Consider the following 21,542-nt stretch of genomic DNA (forward strand, 5'->3'; position numbering starts at 1 on the left):
CATCTTAGGTTAGCAGAAGATTGTAATGATATTTGCCTGAGAAGCAAGCGCAAACATGTCTTGTTGTTTGGAATCTTCCTTTTCCTTTTTTCCTGATGTGCAAATGATTTGACACAAGAATTGTTTTTGGCTAGTAATGTGACACAAATTGAATGATAATCAGATTTATTCAGCTATTGACATTTATTTATTTATTTATTTATTTATTTATTTATTTATTTATTTATTTATTTATTTATTTATTTATTTATTTATTTATTTATTTATTTATTTATTTATTTATTTATTTATTTATTTATTTATTTATTTATTTATTTATTTATTTATTTATTTATTTATTTATTTATTTATTTATTTATTTATTTATTTATTTATTTGGTTGTTTATTTGTTTATTTATTTATTTATTTATTTATTTGTTTGTTTGTTTGTTTGTTTGTTTATTTGCTTGCTTATTTATTAATTAATTAATTAATTAATTTATTTATTTATTTATTACTTGCTTTCTGCTATGACATATAATACATTGATTTGTTCGCATTCATCTCTGTAATATTTAGATTTAGAATACATGTTGCTATAAATACTTGGGAATATGAGTTGCCTTCCCTTCTGGAAAATCCAGCAAATTGGTAAACTAGCTGTTTTTTGTAACATAGTTTGGTTTAAGTTGGTCCAAGCTGGTAATGTTCCAGAAACCTGATAGATTTCAGACGTGAGTCTTTCTTTTGGCTTATGAGTTAACATCCTCTTTTTTTCAGTGAATAATTCATTAAAAGGACCAACTCTGTGAACGTGATTTCATCGAGTACAACATGTTCCTGGATCGACATCTTTGTTGATCCTGGAACAACATTCTAATCAACCAATCAGATTTGAGGAACAAGTTAACAGTTTATGTCAAGTTTAGGCTTGCTTACAATAATGAGGATGCGTTTCTTCACCTATCCTTTTTCTCTAATTTTAGGGATAACTTATGGTTAAGTTAGGGGACTACATTTTCAGAGATGAAGGAATGAAGAGAAGAATGAAGGAATCAATTAAATATGTTGACCCAGGAATGTCATAGGTCACGTTCACACAGAACGAGTAAATGCTTTGAAAAATGCAAGAAGCGGGCACTGGAATGGGGAAAAAATGCACAGCCTCAATGCGCGTTTGAATTATTTAAACTTGAGCACCACATTTTTAGAATGCCGTGTCATGCAGGAGACGCTGCAAAAGACGCAAGACACGAGCAAGACACGGTTATATACGTCCGTCTACCGCATGTTTACATAGAAAAATAATGGAAAGGCATGTTCTGTCTACTTACCTGGCAAAATCACGGTGACCTTCTTCACACAGCAATTGTATAGCTTCAGATTATTTGGAACAAGCGCACAAGCCTTATAGACCTTTTTTGATACTTGTGTATCCTTTTTGACACTTGTAAGGCTCCATCTCAATTAGAAAAGTGCATTATTAACAATGTTTCCTTTTGTATATATGATAGAAAGAAATTGTATCCATTGAATGGACTCATTGATATTGTAAACCTCCTTTCAGGCAACTAAGAGAAGAATTTTTCAGTCTTTTTCTTCAGGTCAGGCTCCTTCACTAATCAGAACAAACAGGCCTTCAACCAGCTTTCTAATTGAATCTGTTTCGTTTATAGGAGCTGCTGCATTAGTGTGAAGTCAGCAGGTTGCAGAGAGAGAAAAAAAGAGAGCGAGGCTAACAAAGAAATGTACTTGCTTTGTAACCTTGTCGGATCTGTCCTCGAGCCATGGTGATGGTAGTCTTGTGAGGGAGAGGCCTGACATGACGTGGGGCATCAAAAGTTCAATGAGCATGTGACAAAAGAGCAAAAAGTTAAGAGCGTTTTCTCGCAAATTGCATTAGAAGCAGGTTCTGTCACATGTTTTCCTGACGGCTGAAAGATTTCGGAAAACTGATGACCTCAAAGCTGATAGACGTTTACTAAAAGCCACGTATTTGATTGCATGTTGTCTATAAAAGTTTCGTGATGATAATCTGCAGTTATTATGAACAAAGAGTCATAAAACTTCCAGAAAACCACAAGATATGTGAACACCTGTACGCCATCATAGGGGGTCCTGAGGGCCAAAGCTGTCCGATCGGGAGGTGTGTGACGGTGAACACCTGGAATACTGCAGCCATGAGTCAGATCATGGAAAGATAAAACCACAGAGCATGAAAGAGTCAAGTGTTTTCCCAAAAGCTTTCTACAGAGCAAGTGTTCACACCAGGCCTCTACTTGTACTCAGTCGTTTTGTCTCATTCTTACGCATAAATAAATCACATAAACGCATATGCACAAAGAAATGTATAGCCTATATACGGACATACAGTATCGGTACAAGGTTTGGAAACGTTACAATTTTTTGTTTTTTTAAAGAAGTCTTTTATATTCATTAATCTGCATTTATTTGATAAAAAAATACAGTAAAACATTTTTTTATTATATATTATTATATTATTACAATATATTTTGTCGATTGGATTTATAATTGAATATATTTTAAAATATAATATATTTCTCTGATGAAACCTGAATTTTCAGCATCATTACTCCAGTCTTTAGTGTCACATGATCATCATTCTGATATGATGATTATCAGCGTTGGAAACAGCTGTGCTGCTTATTAATATTTTTTAGAACATATGATTTTTTTTTAGGATTCTTTAATGAATAATAACAGCATTTATTTAAAATAGAAATCTTTTATAACAATATACACTACCGTTCAAAAGTTTGGGGTCAGTCATTTTTCTTTCTTTCTTTCTTTCTTTCTTTCTTTCTTTCTTTCTTTCTTTCTTTCTTTCTTTCTTTCTTTCTTTCTTTCTTTCTTTCTTTCTTTGAAAGAAATGAATAATTTTATTCAGCAAAGATTGAAAAATGTGATTGTAAAGATTTGTATTGTTATATTACTATTTTGAATAAATTCTGTTCTTTTTAACTTTTTATTCACTTTTAAAATGATTTCTGAAGGATCATGTGACACTGAAAACTGGAGTAATGATGCTGAAAATTCAGAATTGATCACAGAAATAAATTACATTTTCAAGTATATTAAAACAGAAAACAATTGTTTTATATTGTAATAATATTTCACAATATTACTGTTTTTCTATATTTTTGATCAAATAAATGCAGCCTTGATGAGCATAAGAGACAAAAACATTAAAAAAGTTTTCCAAACATTTGACCGGTATTGTATACACTTATATTACATTATATATTAATATATATATATATATATATATATATATATATATATATATATATATATATATATATATATATATATATATATATATATATATATATATATATATATATATATATATATATATATATATATATATATATATATATATATATATATATATAATCCCAGTTGTTGCGGAGGGAAAGGGCCTTGGTGACAGCAGCAGAAAATGAAAATCGTTTTAGAGGTGGAGCAAGTTGTCACTTATTATCTTGATATAAGAATTATTATTTATTTTTTAAATAATGGTCACAATAAGACCAGGAATGTTTGTTAGGAAGTTAAATAAGGTTAAAGGGATAGTTCACCCAAAAATGAAAATTCTATCCTAATTTACTCCTTCAAGTTGTTCCAAACCAAATTTCGTTCTTCTGCTGAACAAAAAGATATTTTGATATTCTGTTGTAACCAAACAGTAGAAGAAAGCAGAAGAAAGAATTTGGAACAACTAAATGATGGCAGAATATTCATTTTGGACTGAACTATCCCTTTAAGATGATTTTTGCAGTGGAGTCAGGAGCCGTTTATTTCCGCTGGTCAGTTCAGAATTAGATTCCATACACGGATGTTTGAAAACCCGATTGGTTTGCGCTAGTCCTGCGAGTTCCCACTGTGTACTGTGAGGTTGCTGAGTAATAATCCATTAAAGGACTTTCACATGTGTGAGAGCCAGTCTGGCTTTGCTATAGTGGGCCCTTCAGAGACCCGGAGTCTTCAAAGAAATTGGCAGCAAAGTGAGATCAACATAGGGAGGAGGTGTAACATTTGGGATTTGTTTGGGAGCCGAACAGGTTTCGCAATGACAGGTTCATGTGGCCACACCGCAAACTCACAGAGTTGACCTCCTGAGGACATTTCATTGAGATGCGCAACAAAAGTCGTCTTGTATAGTCCCACACATCTTTTGACCAGCGTATTTCCATGACCTTTCAAGTCGGCCCTGATTGACTCTGAATAGTATCTCCCCCAGCTTGACTTTTAAACTAATGACAGTAGTTCATACAACTTGCTTTTTCCGCCACAGTAAACTACAAACACATTTGCATCATGAAATACTTAAACTGCACTTTGATGAACTCCCACGATGCAAGTTAACTGTGGGAATGAGTCAAACCATATTCTAAACTCAGGAACGGTTAACAAACCAGCTCTTCTAACACTTTTTTTAAAACTTGAATTGTTAATGCAGATTAAAATCAGCGATGGGCAAATGAATTGCAATGAGGTACTTTTCACGAGATTTCTGTAAGTAACGTTCCTGTTAACGGCCTTCTCATTTGCATAGCATTACAAACCCTATGTAAATGTAAACATTAGTCTAATTGTTATTCAATGCAGCTGTTAAAAGCTTATATAGGGATAATTCAGCCCAGAATGAAAATACTGTTGTTTTGGACACAATTGACTTTCATTGCATGAAGAAGAAACATTCTTCAAAATAGCTTTGGCTTGCAATGAATGAAATGATGACCGTTTCGAAAGCCAAAAAGATAGTGACCATTCTTATTCAAAAAAAGTGTAAATTTTATTTTTTGTACAAAATCATACCATTCATTTACACTTTGCAATACAAAGTACAATCATATCAGTGTCATATACATTCAAATAAAAAATTACATGGCAAAATCTCTGAAGTTCCTGATGTAAAAAGGCACATGGCAAAGTTTGTTGCATGTCTGAGTGCTGGTTGATTGCTGTCGCACAACGGTTTAAATACTTTTAATTCAAGAAAACATCATTTTGCACTTGTTCCCCGTTTAAAAACATGGCATTAATTATTCCTTTGGTCTCGAGCTTACTGGTGTGCCACCATCTATGGTTTGAAATGTCTGACCGATTACCTCTCAGAAAAGAAAATGAAAACGCGTGACTGTCTTAGCCATTTAACATTCAGTCACAGACATAAACCGCTATAAATTATTGCTTATTAGAGAGGCTGCGCATTTAAAAACCTCCCAAAGAGTACATATCCGTAAACAAATGTACAGTACAACCCAACCTGGACAGGGCAAATACTGTTGAAATGGAAGGCACATGACGGCTGCATGACATGTTGAATGAATCTGCGTTTACACTGAAATGAAAAGGCTTCTTAGTCAGTGAGTTAAGACCACCAGGGATCATGGCAAACAGTCTTTTCTTTTGTGCCTTTTCCTTTCGGAGGGTGTTGAAGGTTCTCCGGGAACCGACCTCAAAGCGGACAGGTTCAGTTTTATTAGTTAGCATGTAGCGTCTTGGGTGGAATCTGACTCCACAAACACTGTTTATTCAGACCCTGGGGCGATGCATTTTTAAATCGTCAGAGCTTTTGGGATGCTTCGTATCCATTTAATCACGAGTATACTGACAGGAAGAGCAGATCCAAGATCAGCATTCACAATCGGATGCACTTGGTGAATACGGACCCTGTGTGTGCGCGTGTGATTCTCTCTCAGTGTGCAATGCAGCAGCCAGATTCCTCATGTTTGTGCAGCAGCGACATGCGAGAGAAGGTCTTGGAGCAGTTCTTGCACTGGTATTTCTTCACGTCCGAGTGAGTTTGCAGGTGAGCTCGGAGGTTCGACCGGTCCGCAAATGCGCGACTGCAGTGGGGGCATGAAAAAGGCTTCTCACCTAATGAACAAAAAAATTCACGTCAGTCCACATTAAAATACTGGTTATATTGCAAATATCGAAATTCTAAAGACGCTTTAGGTGTGCACTGACATTAAAATCTGCACTTTTCCACATGCACATGCTTCTCACCTGTGTGTGTTCTAATGTGTCCTTGCAGCAACCAAGGTCTGGAGAATGCTTTCCCACACATTTTGCAAACGCACGGCAGCGTGTGTGTCCTTATGTGCATCTTTAGGGCCCCTAGACTCACATATTCCTTCTCGCAGTACTTGCAGCTGAACGACTTCCTGGTCTGCGCGTCGCAGTGCAGCTGCTTGTGTTTCATGAGTCCGGAATACGTGCTGTAGGACTTGTTACACAAACTGCACTGAAACTTCTCAGCATCTGACAGTTTGGTCGACTGTATCCGCTCGTCTTCATCGCTCCTGGGGCTCTCCGAACCGCTGTGGTCTTTATTAGAGGACGTGTCTGAGAGGGACGAGGGGTATCCGGAGATGGGGGACAGATCGCTGGGCAGGGGTGACAGGGGCAGGCTGCTGGTAGTCCACACTGTTATGGGATTGTACGCCACCGGGCTTAACACGTCAGGCTGAGGTATAACAGGCACTGGGAGGGTTTTTAAGACATATGGGGAAATAAACACTGCAATAAAAGGGGGAAATGCAATCATATTAGTTCACTACTTGACACGTGACATATTCCTAAATCAGCATTTTCCTTATTCTTTTAGCATGATAGTTTCATTGAGAAACTACATGGGATATTCACACTTATAAAAAGGTCATCAGTGCAGTAGCAGTAGCCTCTGCATGTAACAACGGTAACCAGTTACATGACCAAAGATATACATTTTTCCTTTAACATTCATATACATTTGAAGGCGAACTCTAATGTTATGCACCAACTACTTATTTAAGTAACTTTGTATAGAGTTACAGTAAGAAACAATCATTTTACAATACTGACATCTGGCTCGACAAAAACGATCCCAGGGTGTGTAGTGGAGTGTGTAATTTACTTTGTAAATTAGATATTTTGGATACAATCTTATTCATAATAATGTGATAAAATGGCTATTTATCCATTAGGATCCTTTGGATTGGTTCGCAATGTTTCCATTTTTGATATGTATATGTATTTAATCCATGTAGAAACACATATCAAGAAAGAAAAAAAGCACTGAATCCAGTCAATAAACAAAACTTGTTAGTGTATTGCAACGCAAAGTGACATACATTTAACTTTTCACTGTTGGGAGTTGAAATCGCTTAATCACAAAGTTTATTACCTGTTGGACTCTCCAGTTCACTGTAATTCGGTTTCTTGGCTGCATTGAAATGCTTCTTTACTAGGAATGAGCGCGGCATCCTGAAATACGTATAAAGTTGGCTGGCAGATATAATGATCCTTTTTTCTCTTTCACAAAGTCAAATCACTGTAATCCTTATTGCTCGGTCCAGCAGAGCTTCATCTTCCAGCGCAGAGCTGCTCTAACACTCCAGCACCTCAGTGCAAAAAACAAGTAAATACTTCCAATCAGGTGCAAAGGGAGGGGCCGAGAGTTCGATATGTGCATATTCATGAGCACCGGCCCAATCAAAATAGAGGCGTGACTTTAGGGGGCGCGGTCAAGGAAAGGAAGACAGGTGTTCACGCTAGGGTTGTGTATGAGGTGAAATAATGTTCAGACTTGTCACAGATGCTCAAAGCACTCGGATTGTTGAAATGCCAGTGTGCCTTAATGTTTGATTCAGGAAAGGCCTTTAAAATAATGATTCATTAAAGAGAATGTAGATCTTGACAACTATTGATCCTAAGTTTACTCTTGAACAACATTAATTAGGGTGACCAAACGTCCTGTTTTCCCAGGTCAAAGACATTTTGGTTATATTTTGTAATATAAAATTTTTCTATCCATACAGAGGGGGCATACTTTAAATTTATTGAAATTAATAGGGCATCTTTGAGTAAACTTTGAGTATCATTTGAGTAATCAAAATATGATCACCCTACTAAAAATATATTTGAAAGTGTTCCTTGAAGAAAGTTCATTGACATTCCTTGAAAGAGACAATTGTGTCAGCCACTAGAAATCTTTAAAAGAATGTATGCCGGTTTTTAGATAAAAACATTCAAAATATATATTTTAAAAAGTTGTGCATACTTTTAGTCATGGATTCACAATACAATGCAACATTTAAGTTCAAGCACGTGTTTGTTTACACGCAGTTCACTAGCGCCCTCTTGTGTTATGCTCCTACTTCTAATATAGCAAGATTAATAACTTGCCTTGTGGGTGAGGTTAATTGGGTCTTATGTAATTAATTTTTTTCAATGTATAAACAATAAAAAGGATGGAGAAGTAAATTAAAACTAAAACAGAACATGTTAAATACATACAGAATATCATCAAGTCTTGCCAGAAAGGTTTATCTATTATGTATTTAAAAGGTAACCAAAATGACAAGGAGGCCCATAAAATAAAATAAAAAACAGTTGATTAGAGACATTAAAAGTGCTTTTTCTTTTCTTTTTATACCCTGTATAGTCTGTACAGTCATTGTGTTGTGAAGTCACTTCATTTTTATGCTGATAGAACCATTAGCACCTCAGAATCGTTTACATTTAGTGCATGCTAGAAACGAGCCATAAATGAAAAGCTGATTTGAGAATGGCGTACCGTTAAAAACATGAACAAAGAGTGTTTTCAGAAGTTTAATTAAGAGCTGATAGGTCATGAAGACACATCATACTTTATTCAAGCAACTTAGACCAACGTGATTGAAAACTGTATGATATTTCGATTCATTTTCTGTTCAAGAAGCATCCATAAGAAAAGCGAATAGGTAAAATCAATAAGCATCAAATGAAGATAACCATTATCACATCATTGCTGTGAATATAAAGGAAGCTCCTCTCAATAGGGCCTCTTGTCTTGAGTAATTAAAACAGGCACACGCTAAGCAGATTTTCTACCTCTTCTGGGGAGGATTTTAATTGTAAGTCAGATTTCTTATCTGCCAAAACTAATTACAGAAATGGAGGTGGTATGCTTTGTTCATAGCGTCGTAAAAGCAAGGGCATCATCTCTCTGTTCTCAATGACGTGTCTGTGTTCGATGGCATAAAGCAGTGCACAAAAGTGCATTTAAACAATCTGCAATGTGCATTTAAACTGATTTTTTTTAAAATATAAAATATATATTTTAATTCATTGCATTAGTTTTGTTCCACTTGTTTTAATTATCTTTAATGAGCTGCTAGTATTTTTGTCAACTGTTTGTAGGCCTATGCATAGTTGACTCCAATTGCATGAGGCTGGATGAATGTATGGACGAACAGAGACTGGATTGTGTTTGCTGAAAAAAGAGAAATAAATGCGAGTGCAGCACATTCAGGCTCCTTCAGAACGTCTGGTTCAAGAGATCACAGCCATTCTAGATAAGGTTCATTGGGAATAGATATCCAGCAGTAGCCTATATTTGAGGACTCAATATATGTTTTATATTAATGTTAATCTGCTGTGGAGACTGTATGAGCGAGTCATTTTAGCAGATGTTTTTATCTAAAGTGACTACTTATTACAGAGACATGTCTCCCTGGAGCAACCTGAGGTTAAGTGCCTTGCTCAAAGGCACAGTAATGATCGCTCATAGATAACCCATTGTTGGAGTCAAAATTGTAACCTTTTTGTTATCAGCTTAAATCTTTAACCACTAGGCCTATGTGTAGCTACTGAAAATCAACAGGGACCATACTAAAAAAAAGAGAAAAAGAAAAAGTGTGCATGTGAATGTTTCAAAATATTCCTTTTATAATTTGCATGGCAAAAATTAAGCTGAATAAGACCAAAGCATATAGAGAGCATGCTGACTGCATGTATTATCGACCTACAAGCTACAATAATATATGCAACAGCTCTTCTTTTTTCCCCAGTGTAACGAGTCTTTTCTGTAGTCTAACTAGCAACGCACGTGCCCGTGACCTCATTGCTAAAACGGGTAGGCTAATTTGTAATTTTGTGTAGAAACATCGTTGCTTAAGTAAAGCTTTGTGGGGAATGTTCTCGCACAGCCCGTGGGTTCCTCTGCCTTCTTCACCACATAATACCGCATTGAGTATCACGCACATGACGGAGCCTTAAAGTGGCACCCTCTTGTGCTTATGTCGTTTTCCCCTCAGCGTCGACTTTCCTTTATAAATATCCTAGTATTATATTCACACTAAAGCGGACAGATGTTTACCGTCGGGGAACAATGAAGGAATGAAGCGGTGGAAGAAGGTGACGGGGAAAAGCGCTTGTGATTAGCATAGGCACGTTCGGTTAGCGAATCGACTCGTTCGGACGGTTCTCTTCAAATGAATCGGTTCAAAACACAAAAATCAGAAATTTGATTAAGTCACTGCAAATGTTCGCGGATCTCCCTGCATGGGATATGCTACTTTTTATTTAGGTTTTTAAGTTATATCGTTATGTTAATGGTTGCAACATTCAAAACATAGATTGGAGTGTGTGAGACTAGTTTACTGCTTGTATAGGCCTACACTGCACAGTAGGCTATAGGTTACCTTCTAAACAGTATGCATGTTATTTTGTGAAGCTATAGTAAGAAGATTAGTAGTAGGCTATTCCAAACGTAGCCTATTTGTTTAGCAAAATGTAGCTATAGCCTTCTACTGTTATCTTCATTATGTCAGGGGTGTCCAAAGTCGGTCCACTGTCCTGCAGAGTTTAGCTCCAACTTGCCTCAACACACCTGCTGGAAGTTTCTAGTTTCATTGGGGCTGGAGCTAAACTCTGCAGGACAGTGGCCCTTCAGGAGCAGAGTTGACACATATGATGTATATTTTGCACAGATTGGCATGGGCTACTCATTTTTTAGGGTGAGTATTTGTAGCCGATTTTTAGGGTGTTGAATTAACTTTAGCCTATATAGTAGCAGTGATCTTTACCATCTGTAATTGTTTGATCAGACTGCCTAAAGTTCTACACAATTTTCAATTAAAAAGGCAGAACCTTATTTGTAAATAGTGTGGCAAACACCCAGTTAGATGAATCATGCAACATAATGAGGTCATATTTCTAGCATAATACTGTTTTAAAAGTTTATTATAGACTGGATACTATTTAAATTAACACTGCATAATTTCATGTGTGCAATGCTTCCATGTCAAAGGCCCTGGCCCAAATGGCACCCTAACCCTCACAGTTTTCCTCGAGTCCGCACTTTCTCGACGTAATGTCGCTTTGACTGCCGGGAAGAAGCCCGCTGCGTAACCCGCACCAGTACTGGCTCGGCAGAAGTGTGCGTTGAGGGCGTATATCGACTTCAAAGGGGGTGCTCGTGACCTAAAATGACAAATGGGATGCGGTCTCGTGGACACGCACAAGCAAAGGCCATTGTAAGTCCACACAACCGAAAGTGCACATGAAGTGTGCCATTTGGGACAGGGCCAAAGTCTCTATAAAGATGTGGTTCTGAAAAGTAAGGCTAAAGCCTTGATCGCCCCCCGGGGGTTGGTCCTAGTATAGCTCATAAACCCGGCTTAATTTCTACATTTCCATAACTGTTTATTTCACACAGACATAATGACTTGTTCTACACTAAACAGTACTAACAGATACTGCGAGTTGTGAGCAGGGTTTTGATGTCGCGGCTCTACTTCCCACTCTCTACAGCGCAGACTCAGGTCCTGAGGTCACTACTCCGCTGACAAAGGTCCCAAATCAGTGCAAGATGTCAATGCCCTATTCTGACATTGCCAGTGTCATGAGAAAACCTGTCCCCCTTTGAAATAGTGTCCACTTAGGACCCCAGAGCTGTGCTATTGGAGAAAATAACTTTTAATGGGGAATCTGTTTAGAGCCTGATTACAATGCTAACAAAATCACATTTTGATTGTTGTCGTTTAAATTGTGTTAAAATAGTTTTTAATGTCTTGCAAATTATATGTTTCAACCGAAGCTATCAAGCATATCTCGTTCTTAATGCTTTTTTTAGTTTCCGTACATTCTAGCATATCATGCAGCTGCCCGATTAGCTTATTTATCACCACGGTTGCAAACCCTATCTTAAATCCCTAGTCCCGCTTTAATATTTATACAATAAAAATACAATTCTGTTATATTTATTTGGTGCACCTGTTCTGTATATTATTGTTTTTATTATTATTCATTATTTCCGGTACATTACTATGTTATTATTTTGTATTGGGAGTATTACTTTGCGACTAACTTTGCGATAACAAACTTTTAAAACAGCTACCATGTTGGGTCCTAAGCGGACACTATTTCACAGGGGGGTTCGATTTCTCATGACACAGCTTTTCTACAATGGAAGATTGTGAATGCGTGTTGTCAATCTTTTTTAGTCTCTGGTCCCACCACAAAATGTCACTGTGGCCTCAAAGCCACCCTCACAGACAAATAAATGTTAATAAATGGGATAATTAATAATATAAATATATAAAAATAATTAATTAAAAAAATAAATACATGTAAACTTAAATACAACAATAACAGTGGAAATGTATAAATGAATAAATAAATAAATAAATAAATAAATAAATAAATAAATAAATAAATAAATAAATAAATAAATAAATAAATAAATAAATAAATAAATAAATAAATTATACATACACTGGGAAATAAAAGTAGGCTATAAATAGGCCTACTTGTATATATATATTTTACATTTCTTTTTATATTTATTTAAGCATTTATTTATTTATTTATTTGTCAGCTTTTAAATTCCATATCAGTGTACAGTAGCCTATATACTATGCAGTATGCAGTACACAGTACACTCGCGTTACATTTCGTACAAAATGTGAGTGATTTAGCTTACGAACGCTTTCGAATCGGCTCGATCGAGTCATTCAAAAGAGCCAGTTCAAAGAACGGTTCGTTCGCGAATCGGACATCGCTACTTGTGGTTTTTCAGCCGGTCATTATTATTGCTCAGGATGCCTAGCGACAGCAGGAGATATGTAGATGGAAAGCTGCGTGGCTCAGATTGCGGAGGATGCTGGAGAACAAGACGGCAGATGTGTCTCGACTGTTGTGGGAATGTAAACTAAGAGCAAGTTTAAAGGACTCGCTTTGGAGGATTTTGCCAAGCGGTTGCGAATGGAGGCTGTGCATTATTGGTCGTTATGATCTGGAGGCTGATCACTCGTTCCCCCATAGACATTGATGACAAATGCAAGAGGGATGGAAGAATTATGAACTTGAAGGAGTGGAATCAATTGCAAATTACCACCTGTTAGTTGAATATCAGGTAAGGTTTTTAACGAGCAGTGCTTTCTTAGTAACATTAGCTGTGTTTCCATCTAATGCATTTCAATAGATGCACATATTTATAACATATTTGATAAGCTTTTGAAAGACCTTCACAGACAGTGTCTCTAACCAAATTATTCACCCTTCAAATAAATCAAATTACGGAGAGGACAACTGGAGAGTGAAATCTCTTTCAGAATCTCACTGACCATCCATTCAATTGATCAAAAAGAAAAAGGGGGGAAAAAAGGCTTTGTTGACTAAAGTTGAGAGTATAAGCCTCTGATGCTGCATTAGAGATTCTGGAGCACAGAACTGCCTCCTTATGCACATTTTGCTGTGTCAGATCTTCCATTCACATCAGGTGCAATAAACCACATAGCACCTTGTTCTCATCCCTATGCTAAACATTGTCTGTCAAATTGTTCTTTGGCTGGCAGCCCTTCAAAGAGGAGTCTTTAGGGATGCCCATAATTTTTAATTAAGGGTTTCATACCCTCAAGCACCCCATTTGTCCTCAGTTTAATGTGATTGAATAATTCATTTAGATAAACATGTACAAATGATGTAGGCTAGCTTGTTAATATTTGGCATGCAAACCCATCTCCCAAGGAGAATTCTTTGAAACAATATGCTTAAAGCGCTGAAGGCATACAACTGAATTGACTTAGCACCACAAGTGTACCAAGTGTCAGACGGTCAGCTGTCATCTTTTTCGTTGTAACCCATCTGTGATTGTGTTGCATGTGGGAATTCATATTCATTATATCAATAGCCCATTTCTCTCACTCCACTAAGCAAGCAACTAGAAGGTAGGAAGAGCCTTCTGCATTCTTTAACATGAACAGGCCAGCATTATCATAATGTTTTGCCAGCGTGATCTGTGACAGATTGCTCACTACGCACATGCACCCTATAGTGCCTCATTAACACGAAACACTGGTTAAATATAGTGATAATGGTTCACTGTGCCGAGGGAGGAGTGAATGTGTTATGTGCGTTGTTGACTCAACCTGAATGTGACCTGCAGACAGCTGCTGAATGTCTTGTGGCATTCCCTTACCTAAAACGACATCTTTCCTGTGTTTTATGGTAAGCTATCTTGTTATAAAACAGCAAGTGAGCACAATTCTAAGTTTGTGATCAACCCACTCAGAAAAATATATGATGACATATAATTTGTGAGCTGAGTTGTCTTGTCAAGAGAGTAAAAAACAAAAACAGATTTTCTTTTGCTCAGATTAGGAGGTTGTGTATGAACATTAATACACTCTAAAAATAAATGTACTTTATGGGCATCTTTAAGGGATAGTTCAGCCAACAATTACAATTGTGATCATTTACTCACCCTTCAGACCCTGTAAAACTTATGTTCATCTTTGAATCATGAATTAAGATCTTTTTGATGAAACCAGCAAGCTTTCTGTCCCTCCATTTATTATGCAACTACCATTTTGACACTTTGAAAAGTTCATAAAGAGATTGTAAAACTAATCCATATGAATTGAGCAGTTAAGTCCAAATTTCAGGTTATATATAATGAACAGATTTAATTTAGGCTTTTACTGGCATATAAATTAATCCCTGAACATAATTCCGGAAGCTCAAACGTGCTGCGTAACACGAGAATGAACCTCATTGGCTCTCGCTGAAGCTCAAACGTGCTGCGTAACACGAGAATGAACCTCATTGGCTCTTACTAAAGCTCAAACGTGCTGTGTAACACAAGAATGAACCTCATTGGCTCTTGCTGAAGCTCAAACGTGCTGCGTAACACAAGAATGAACCTCATTGGCTCTTGCTGAAGCTCAAACGTGCTGTGTAACACGAGAATGAACCTCATTGGCTCTTGCTGAAGCTCAAACGTGCTGTGTAACACAAGAATGAACCTCATTAGCTCTTGCTGAAGCTCAAGCGTGCTGCGTAACACGAGAATGAACCTCATTGGCTCTTGCTGAAGCTCAAACGTGCTGTGTAACACGAGAATGAACCTCATTGGCTCTTGCTGAAGCTCAAGCGTGCTGCGTAACACGAGAATGAACCTCATTGGTTCTCGCTGAAGCTCAAACGTGCTGCGTAACACGAGAATGAACCTCATTGGTTCTCACTGAAGCTCAAACGTGCTGTGTAACACGAGAATGAACCTCATTGGCTCTTGCTGAAGATCAAACGTGCTGTGTAACACAAGAATGAACCTCATTGGCTCTTGCTGAAGATCAAACGTGCTGTGTAACACAAGAATGAACCTCATTGGCTCTTGCTGAAGATCAAACGTGCTGTGTAACACAAGAATGAACCTCATTGGCTCTTACTGAAGCTCAAACGTGCTGTGTAACACAAGAATGAACCTCATTGGCTCTTGCTGAAGATCAAACGTGCTGTGTAACACAAGAATGAACCTCATTGGCTCTTGCTGAAGATCAAACGTGCTGTGTAACACAAGAATGAACCTCATTGGCTCTTGCTGAAGATCAAACGTGCTGTGTAACACAAGAATGAACCTCATTGGCTCTTGCTGAAGATCAAACGTGCTGTGTAACACGAGAATGAACCTCATTGGTTCTCGCTGAAGCTCAAACGTGCTGCGTAACACGAGAATGAACCTCATTGGTTCTCACTGAAGCTCAAACGTGCTGTGTAACACGAGAATGAACCTCATTGGCTCTTGCTGAAGATCAAACGTGCTGTGTAACACAAGAATGAACCTCATTGGCTCTTGCTGAAGATCAAACGTGCTGTGTAACACAAGAATGAACCTCATTGGCTCTTGCTGAAGATCAAACGTGCTGTGTAACACAAGAATGAACCTCATTGGCTCTTACTGAAGCTCAAACGTGCTGTGTAACACAAGAATGAACCTCATTGGCTCTTGCTGAAGATCAAACGTGCTGTGTAACACAAGAATGAACCTCATTGGCTCTTGCTGAAGATCAAACGTGCTGTGTAACACAAGAATGAACCTCATTGGCTCTTGCTGAAGATCAAACGTGCTGTGTAACACGAGAATGAACCTCATTGGCTCTTGCTGAAGATCAAACGTGCTGTGTAACACGAGAATGAACCTCATTGGCTCTTGCTGAAGATCAAACGTGCTGTGTAACACAAGAATGAACCTCATTGGCTCTTGTTGAAGCTCAAACGTGCTGTGTAACACAAGAATGAACCTCATTGGTTCTCACATATCAGGCAAACATGCATGAGCTTCCGTTTATCATAACTGATGTGTGAGTTGATCATTGTTCATATGTGAATAAAAGCCTAAATTGAATCTGTTCATCATTTAATGCAATCAAGTCTCTTCAGAAAGTTTTGACTAAACTGTTTAATTCATATGGATTAGTTCTACGATCTCTTTACAAACCTTTTGAAGCGTCAAAGTGGAAGTTGCGTATCTGTCAATGTAGGGACAGAAAGCTCCAGATTTCATCAAAAAGATCTTCATTTGTGTTTATGGGTTTGGATCGACATGAGGGTGAGAGTATAAGTCCTAATGATCCCACAATGGGAACACCTTAAATGTTCTTTATATGAAGAGATTGATAGAACCCTTTACGTTTCTTTATAGAACCTTAGAAAGATAGAATTCTTTAGATCTTCACACTGAAAAAAAATAATTAAAAAATTCAGAACTGTTGGCTAAAAGGTTTTTTTGGAAACCCAAAATGGTTCAAAAACACCCGTTGGAACTTTTATTTTTAGTGTAGGCGAGATTTTTGAGATAATCAAGATTATATTCTAGCTTGAGACATGCTGTAAATATTCATATACCTTTTAATGAATATTTAATGTTTGATATATCTGCTTCATCATGTCAGATTTGCAAGTTTTGTCTGACTCTATTTGTATCAGATTTAAACGCTGTCACGCTCTCTTCTTTATAGATGTAGCTGCTTCAGACCCTCCAGTGCTTTCCTAAAAGAGAACCACCCAAGAGCCGCTTGTCACTGTAAGTGGCAGGAAGGCACCGGGCAAATCTTTGCTCATGCCTGCAGTGCACGGTTTATCGTTTTGTCTCACTTGCAATCGCAGCGGTGGCAGCATTCAAGGTTACCCGGCGTACCCTGAATAGTAACAGACAAGTGCTCTTTTGATCCATTAGGCAGCGGAAGCATCCAGCAGACATTTCTTGTAAAATGTGATGGGACAGATGGCGAGGCTCTGTAACAGAAGTGATTTCTGTGGAGCAAGCTTAAAAGAACGCAAAAAAACAATGAAAAGGATGGGGTGCGTATAAGAGCGATATGGTGATAATGCTGTGCTTTGATGGTGGTGCTCTCCGGGCTAAATTAGAAATAGTGTGTGTACTTTAATGCAACATTGCTATCAAAAAAAATATCATTAAATATAATATAACAACTCGTATATTAATCAGAAATGTCTTGCATGAAAATATTCTGAATAAACACTGCATGTCAAAACTAATTAACAGCTATTCCAAACATAAATTGAGTCATGAATAAACATAAAGAGACCTGAACATAACAGTTATTGTTTATATAATATATTAGATTTATTGATATATGTATATATATATGTATATATATATATATATATATATATATATATATATATATATATATATATATATATATATATATATATATATATATATATACATACACACACAGACATGTATATAATGTACATAGATATATTATGTAAACAAAAACCTTTATGTTAGAATTCGATTGGTCAGTACTAATAATTATATTTGAATATTAAAAAAATCTGTCTGAGAATGATGTGCATTTAAATAAGACATTAATAATGGAATACGCATATGAATTTCAAGCTATCTGTAATATTATATGGCATACCCCTCATGTGGTTAAAAATGACTTTTATTTGAAAAGTTGCATATATGGTCCTTTATTAATGATGCTTTCTTCTTTCAGTTGATAGAATACATCTTGAAATATAATTAGGTGTATTAATTTTAACGAGTTTATTAAGTAAAAAGTGACATCTCACCCTGCTTTCCTCTAGAATAATGTTGGAATAAGAAAAATACAGCATGCCGAACTGTAGAAGTCTTTCTTGAGAGGATTTTTTTCTTTTCTGAAATATTCATCAAACTCTGCATGTGTCTACCCTTTCACTGAGCCGAAACAATGTGTGTTACAGTGTGTGTTTCTTTATTTGGATGCAGATTGTCATGGACCATATGGTTGTTTCAAAAGATGTAATGTGTTTGCATGCATGCAAGGATAGACAAAGTCAAAAGGAACAATAGCTCCAAGCAGTCATGCTAATTCAGTCTTGTCAAGTGCACACAATAAGCTCAGCTTTTTGTTGCCAGATGATCCCTGTTTCTTGGCTGATAGTTCATGTTTAAACTGCTTTGGTTGCTAGAACAGACCCCATTTTGTCATGCCGTGTTTGGTTGTTTAACTGATTTCTGATCTTTACATTTTATTGGCTTGAATATGTGTGTTTCCACAAACACAGTACCGGCCCTTGGAATGCCTCAAAATGATGCAGCACCTTTAGAGACGTGATTGGTTTTAGAATGAGGTTTCCATCGTCATTAAGCTCGGCCCCGTCCGTGTGGGGCTTCGGTGTATTCAGATTGAGTGACCAGGTGGTGAGAATATAAAGTAATGGGTCATGAATAATAAACTCTCTTTGCTTTCTCATTCACGACTGCATGGACGTGATGTATAGCGTCTCTTGAGCAGCTGAGGGTTAAGTACAGCATTCAAGGGCAGTGTAGCAGTTTTTAGCAACAAGCGTCATTGAGTTTTTTCAGCTTCTGTGCACTGGACCTGAGATGTGAACTCATTTCTGTCTCTGAATTGCTTCATTGCCATTGGAACCCGTCACATGCACAATGACTGCTGTATTTATTGTTGTTTATTATTTGCATTTTATTGTTTTCTGAGAGTCACAGTTCAGATCACAAATGGCTTGATCAGTATTGACAAGTGTTTAGATACCTTAATGAAGAAATCTCTTAAAATAATTTGTGATATGTGGCTGCTAAACACAATAGCATGAAATTTGAAGCTTCTGACAAAGTGTTCTTTGTGTCACTCTGTGAAAAAAAATGCAATAAACAGAAAGTAGGAAGATGTAAATCTAAATTATGAATGGAAAGTGGTAAAATAATATATTTTAAAATGACTTTAAATAAATGATTTACAGTAGCGTATACCTTTTCATGTAGTAAACCAGATCTAAAATGACTGAATGAATCAGCAGTTTTGTTTAAATACTTTGCTTGAATGATTCGATGAGTACAATTTTAGGCTTTTATTCCTAGTTTTTGAAACATGGTTATTATTGTCGACTAAAAAAAATTATACCTAAAAACATTTTTATTAATTAAAGTAATATCAAATTATATAATAAAAAATTATATTTAAATAAAATCTACATAGATGAAACCGTGAACTAAGTAACTTTGGCCAGTAAGTAATAAGTTTAAGTCGAAGCATAACAATCGCTATTTGTAAAGAAATAAAAAAAATAGAACTAAAACTAAAAACAAACAAACTAATAAAAATGACAGAAGCACATAACAATATTACTAATAATTAAACTAAAATTCAAATGAAAATGAAACATTTTAAAAACTACTGTATCGATAATACTACTTTTTTTTCGTCACAAGAGAGTCACTTGTTTAGTTTCTGAATAAATTGCTGAATATATAAATTTAAACAAATCGGTTAAATGAATGATTCAGTGACCTATGAAAACATAGGCTGTGTTTCTCAAAAGCATTGTAAGCTAGACTCGGTAAACCCAGCCTGATCTGCCGGCGATTTGATTTGAAATGTTTAATCTTAAAGGGTTAGTTCACCCAAAAATGAAAATTCTCTCATTTACCCTAATGTCGTTCGACACCCGTCAGACCTCTGTTCATCTTCAGAACACAAATGAAGATATTTTTGTTGAAATCCGACGGCTCAGAAAGGCCTTCATTCCTCTCTCAAGACCCATAAAGGCACTAAAGACGTCGTCACAAAGTCTCCCTATAATTTTATGAAGCGACAAGAATAGTTTTTGTGTGCAAAAAAACAACAACTAAATAACAACTTTTATCAGGATGGGCCGATTTCAAAACGCCACTTCCTGAAGCCCCGGAGCTTAATGAATCAGTGTATTGATTCATGATTCGCATCGCGTGTCAAACCACCAAACTGCTGAAACCACGTGACTGTGTGATCCGAACCGCTGATTCGATACACTGATTCATAATGGTTTGTAGCATTACGAAGCAGTGTTTTGAAATTAGCCATCACAATACAAGTCGTTATTTAGTTGTTTTTTTGCGCACGCAAAAAATATTCTCGTGTCTTCATAAAATGATTGCAGAGCCGCTGTAGTGAGATGGGCTTTGTAACGACGTCTTTAGTGCCTTTATGGGTCTTGAGAGAGGAAATGACATTGGTGTCAATGAAGGCCTTTCTGAGCCGTCGGATTTCAACAAAAATATCTTCATTTGTGTTCCGAAGATGAACGGAGGTCTGATGGGTGTCGAACGGCATTAGGGTAAGTAATTAATGAGAGTTTTCATTTTTGGGTGAACTAACCCTTTAAATTGAGCTTGGTCTGGTGATAAATTATGAGCCCAAGTTGAGCAACGCAGCCCTGTTTTGTTCCTGAACGAATCAGTAATTTAAATAAAATGGTTGAATGATTGATTCAAATGATACACTAATAAAGGCAATCAATCACATAAATATGTATTAACCCAGTGGTTGAGTTGTTTTAACCCAGTGGTTGGGTTAAATGTTGCTTAAGACAACCCAATTGCTGGGTAAGAACAACTCAACCATTGGGTTAAAACAACCCAATTGTTGGGTTGGGGCATTTTCAACCCAACTTGGGTTGTTTTTAACCCAGCATTTTTTAGAGTGTAAAATTTTCAGAGCTCAGGTTGATCTTCTATAGCAAGAGACCAGTTGAGATCTCAGTTAATGCTTCAACATTGTTTAATAAAATATTTCTTATGAAAGAAACAAACGATACAGTAAGACAAGTTAAGTATAGCAATGTAAAACTAGAACTTGTACATAATGAAATTACTTGTAATCAGGGCCGGCGCTCCGCACACGCACATCACGCACTGCGCGTAGGGCACCAAGTGCTTGGGGGGGCACCAAAAAATCTGGGTCGTGAAAAAATCATCACAATAGGCTAGCCTACTAGTATAAATAACACATAAAATATTTCTAAAAGCATGTTAATATACAAATGCAATACAAAAGTAATATAGGCTGTTATGAAGGACTGTCATGTGTACATAATAATGTACTATGATTGTTTAAAATCATAGTTTACCGCGAACTGAAAGTATTAGTAGCATAGATCCTTATCTATCGCAATCGTGCATAGACAATTCTAATGGAGAACGAGTATT

The 21,542-nt window shown here is 36.6% G+C and overlaps 2 protein-coding genes across 7 annotated transcripts in view; one reads left to right on the plus strand and one right to left on the minus strand.

The window, feature by feature from the left end:
- Positions 1 to 4,807: 4,807 nt before the first annotated feature.
- Positions 4,808 to 7,386, minus strand: snai2 (snail family zinc finger 2). The gene is made up of 3 exons (XM_067434840.1): positions 7,179 to 7,386; positions 6,020 to 6,532; positions 4,808 to 5,887 (listed from the first exon to the last, which is right to left on the minus strand). The coding sequence occupies exons 1-3, from the start codon at positions 7,255 to 7,257 to the stop codon at positions 5,706 to 5,708; spliced, it is 774 nt and encodes a 257-aa protein (XP_067290941.1). The 5' UTR covers positions 7,258 to 7,386; the 3' UTR covers positions 4,808 to 5,705.
- Positions 7,387 to 10,674: 3,288 nt separating this feature from the next.
- sntg1 (syntrophin, gamma 1) overlaps positions 10,675 to 21,542 on the plus strand; it is a 58,882-nt gene continuing 48,014 nt past the window's right edge. For 2 of the 6 annotated variants that reach the window (XM_067435370.1, XM_067435374.1), the window contains exon 1: positions 12,806 to 13,172. The gene's annotated coding sequence lies outside the window, so the exon portion shown is untranslated. Of the gene's footprint in view, positions 10,774 to 12,805; positions 13,173 to 17,055; positions 17,121 to 21,542 lie in introns of those variants that run through there. The other 4 variants (XM_067435373.1, XM_067435371.1, XM_067435372.1 and 1 more) reach the window with 4 other exon arrangements.

The sequence above is a fragment of the Pseudorasbora parva genome, chromosome 24 (genome assembly GCF_024679245.1).
Source record: "Pseudorasbora parva isolate DD20220531a chromosome 24, ASM2467924v1, whole genome shotgun sequence".
Classification (NCBI taxonomy): Eukaryota; Metazoa; Chordata; class Actinopteri; order Cypriniformes; family Gobionidae; genus Pseudorasbora; species Pseudorasbora parva.

Excerpts from the sequence above, each read along its gene's own strand:
- snai2 (XM_067434840.1), bottom strand. The coding sequence starts at position 7,257 with ATGCCGCGCTCATTCCTAGTAAAGAAGCATTTCAATGCAGCCAAGAAA. Across the intron at positions 6,533-7,178 it reads TGAACTGGAGAGTCCAACAG|TGTTTATTTCCCCATATGTC; the intron begins GTAATAAACTTT and ends CTTTTATTGCAG. Across the intron at positions 5,888-6,019 it reads ACACATTAGAACACACACAG|GTGAGAAGCCTTTTTCATGC; the intron begins GTGAGAAGCATG and ends TTTGTTCATTAG.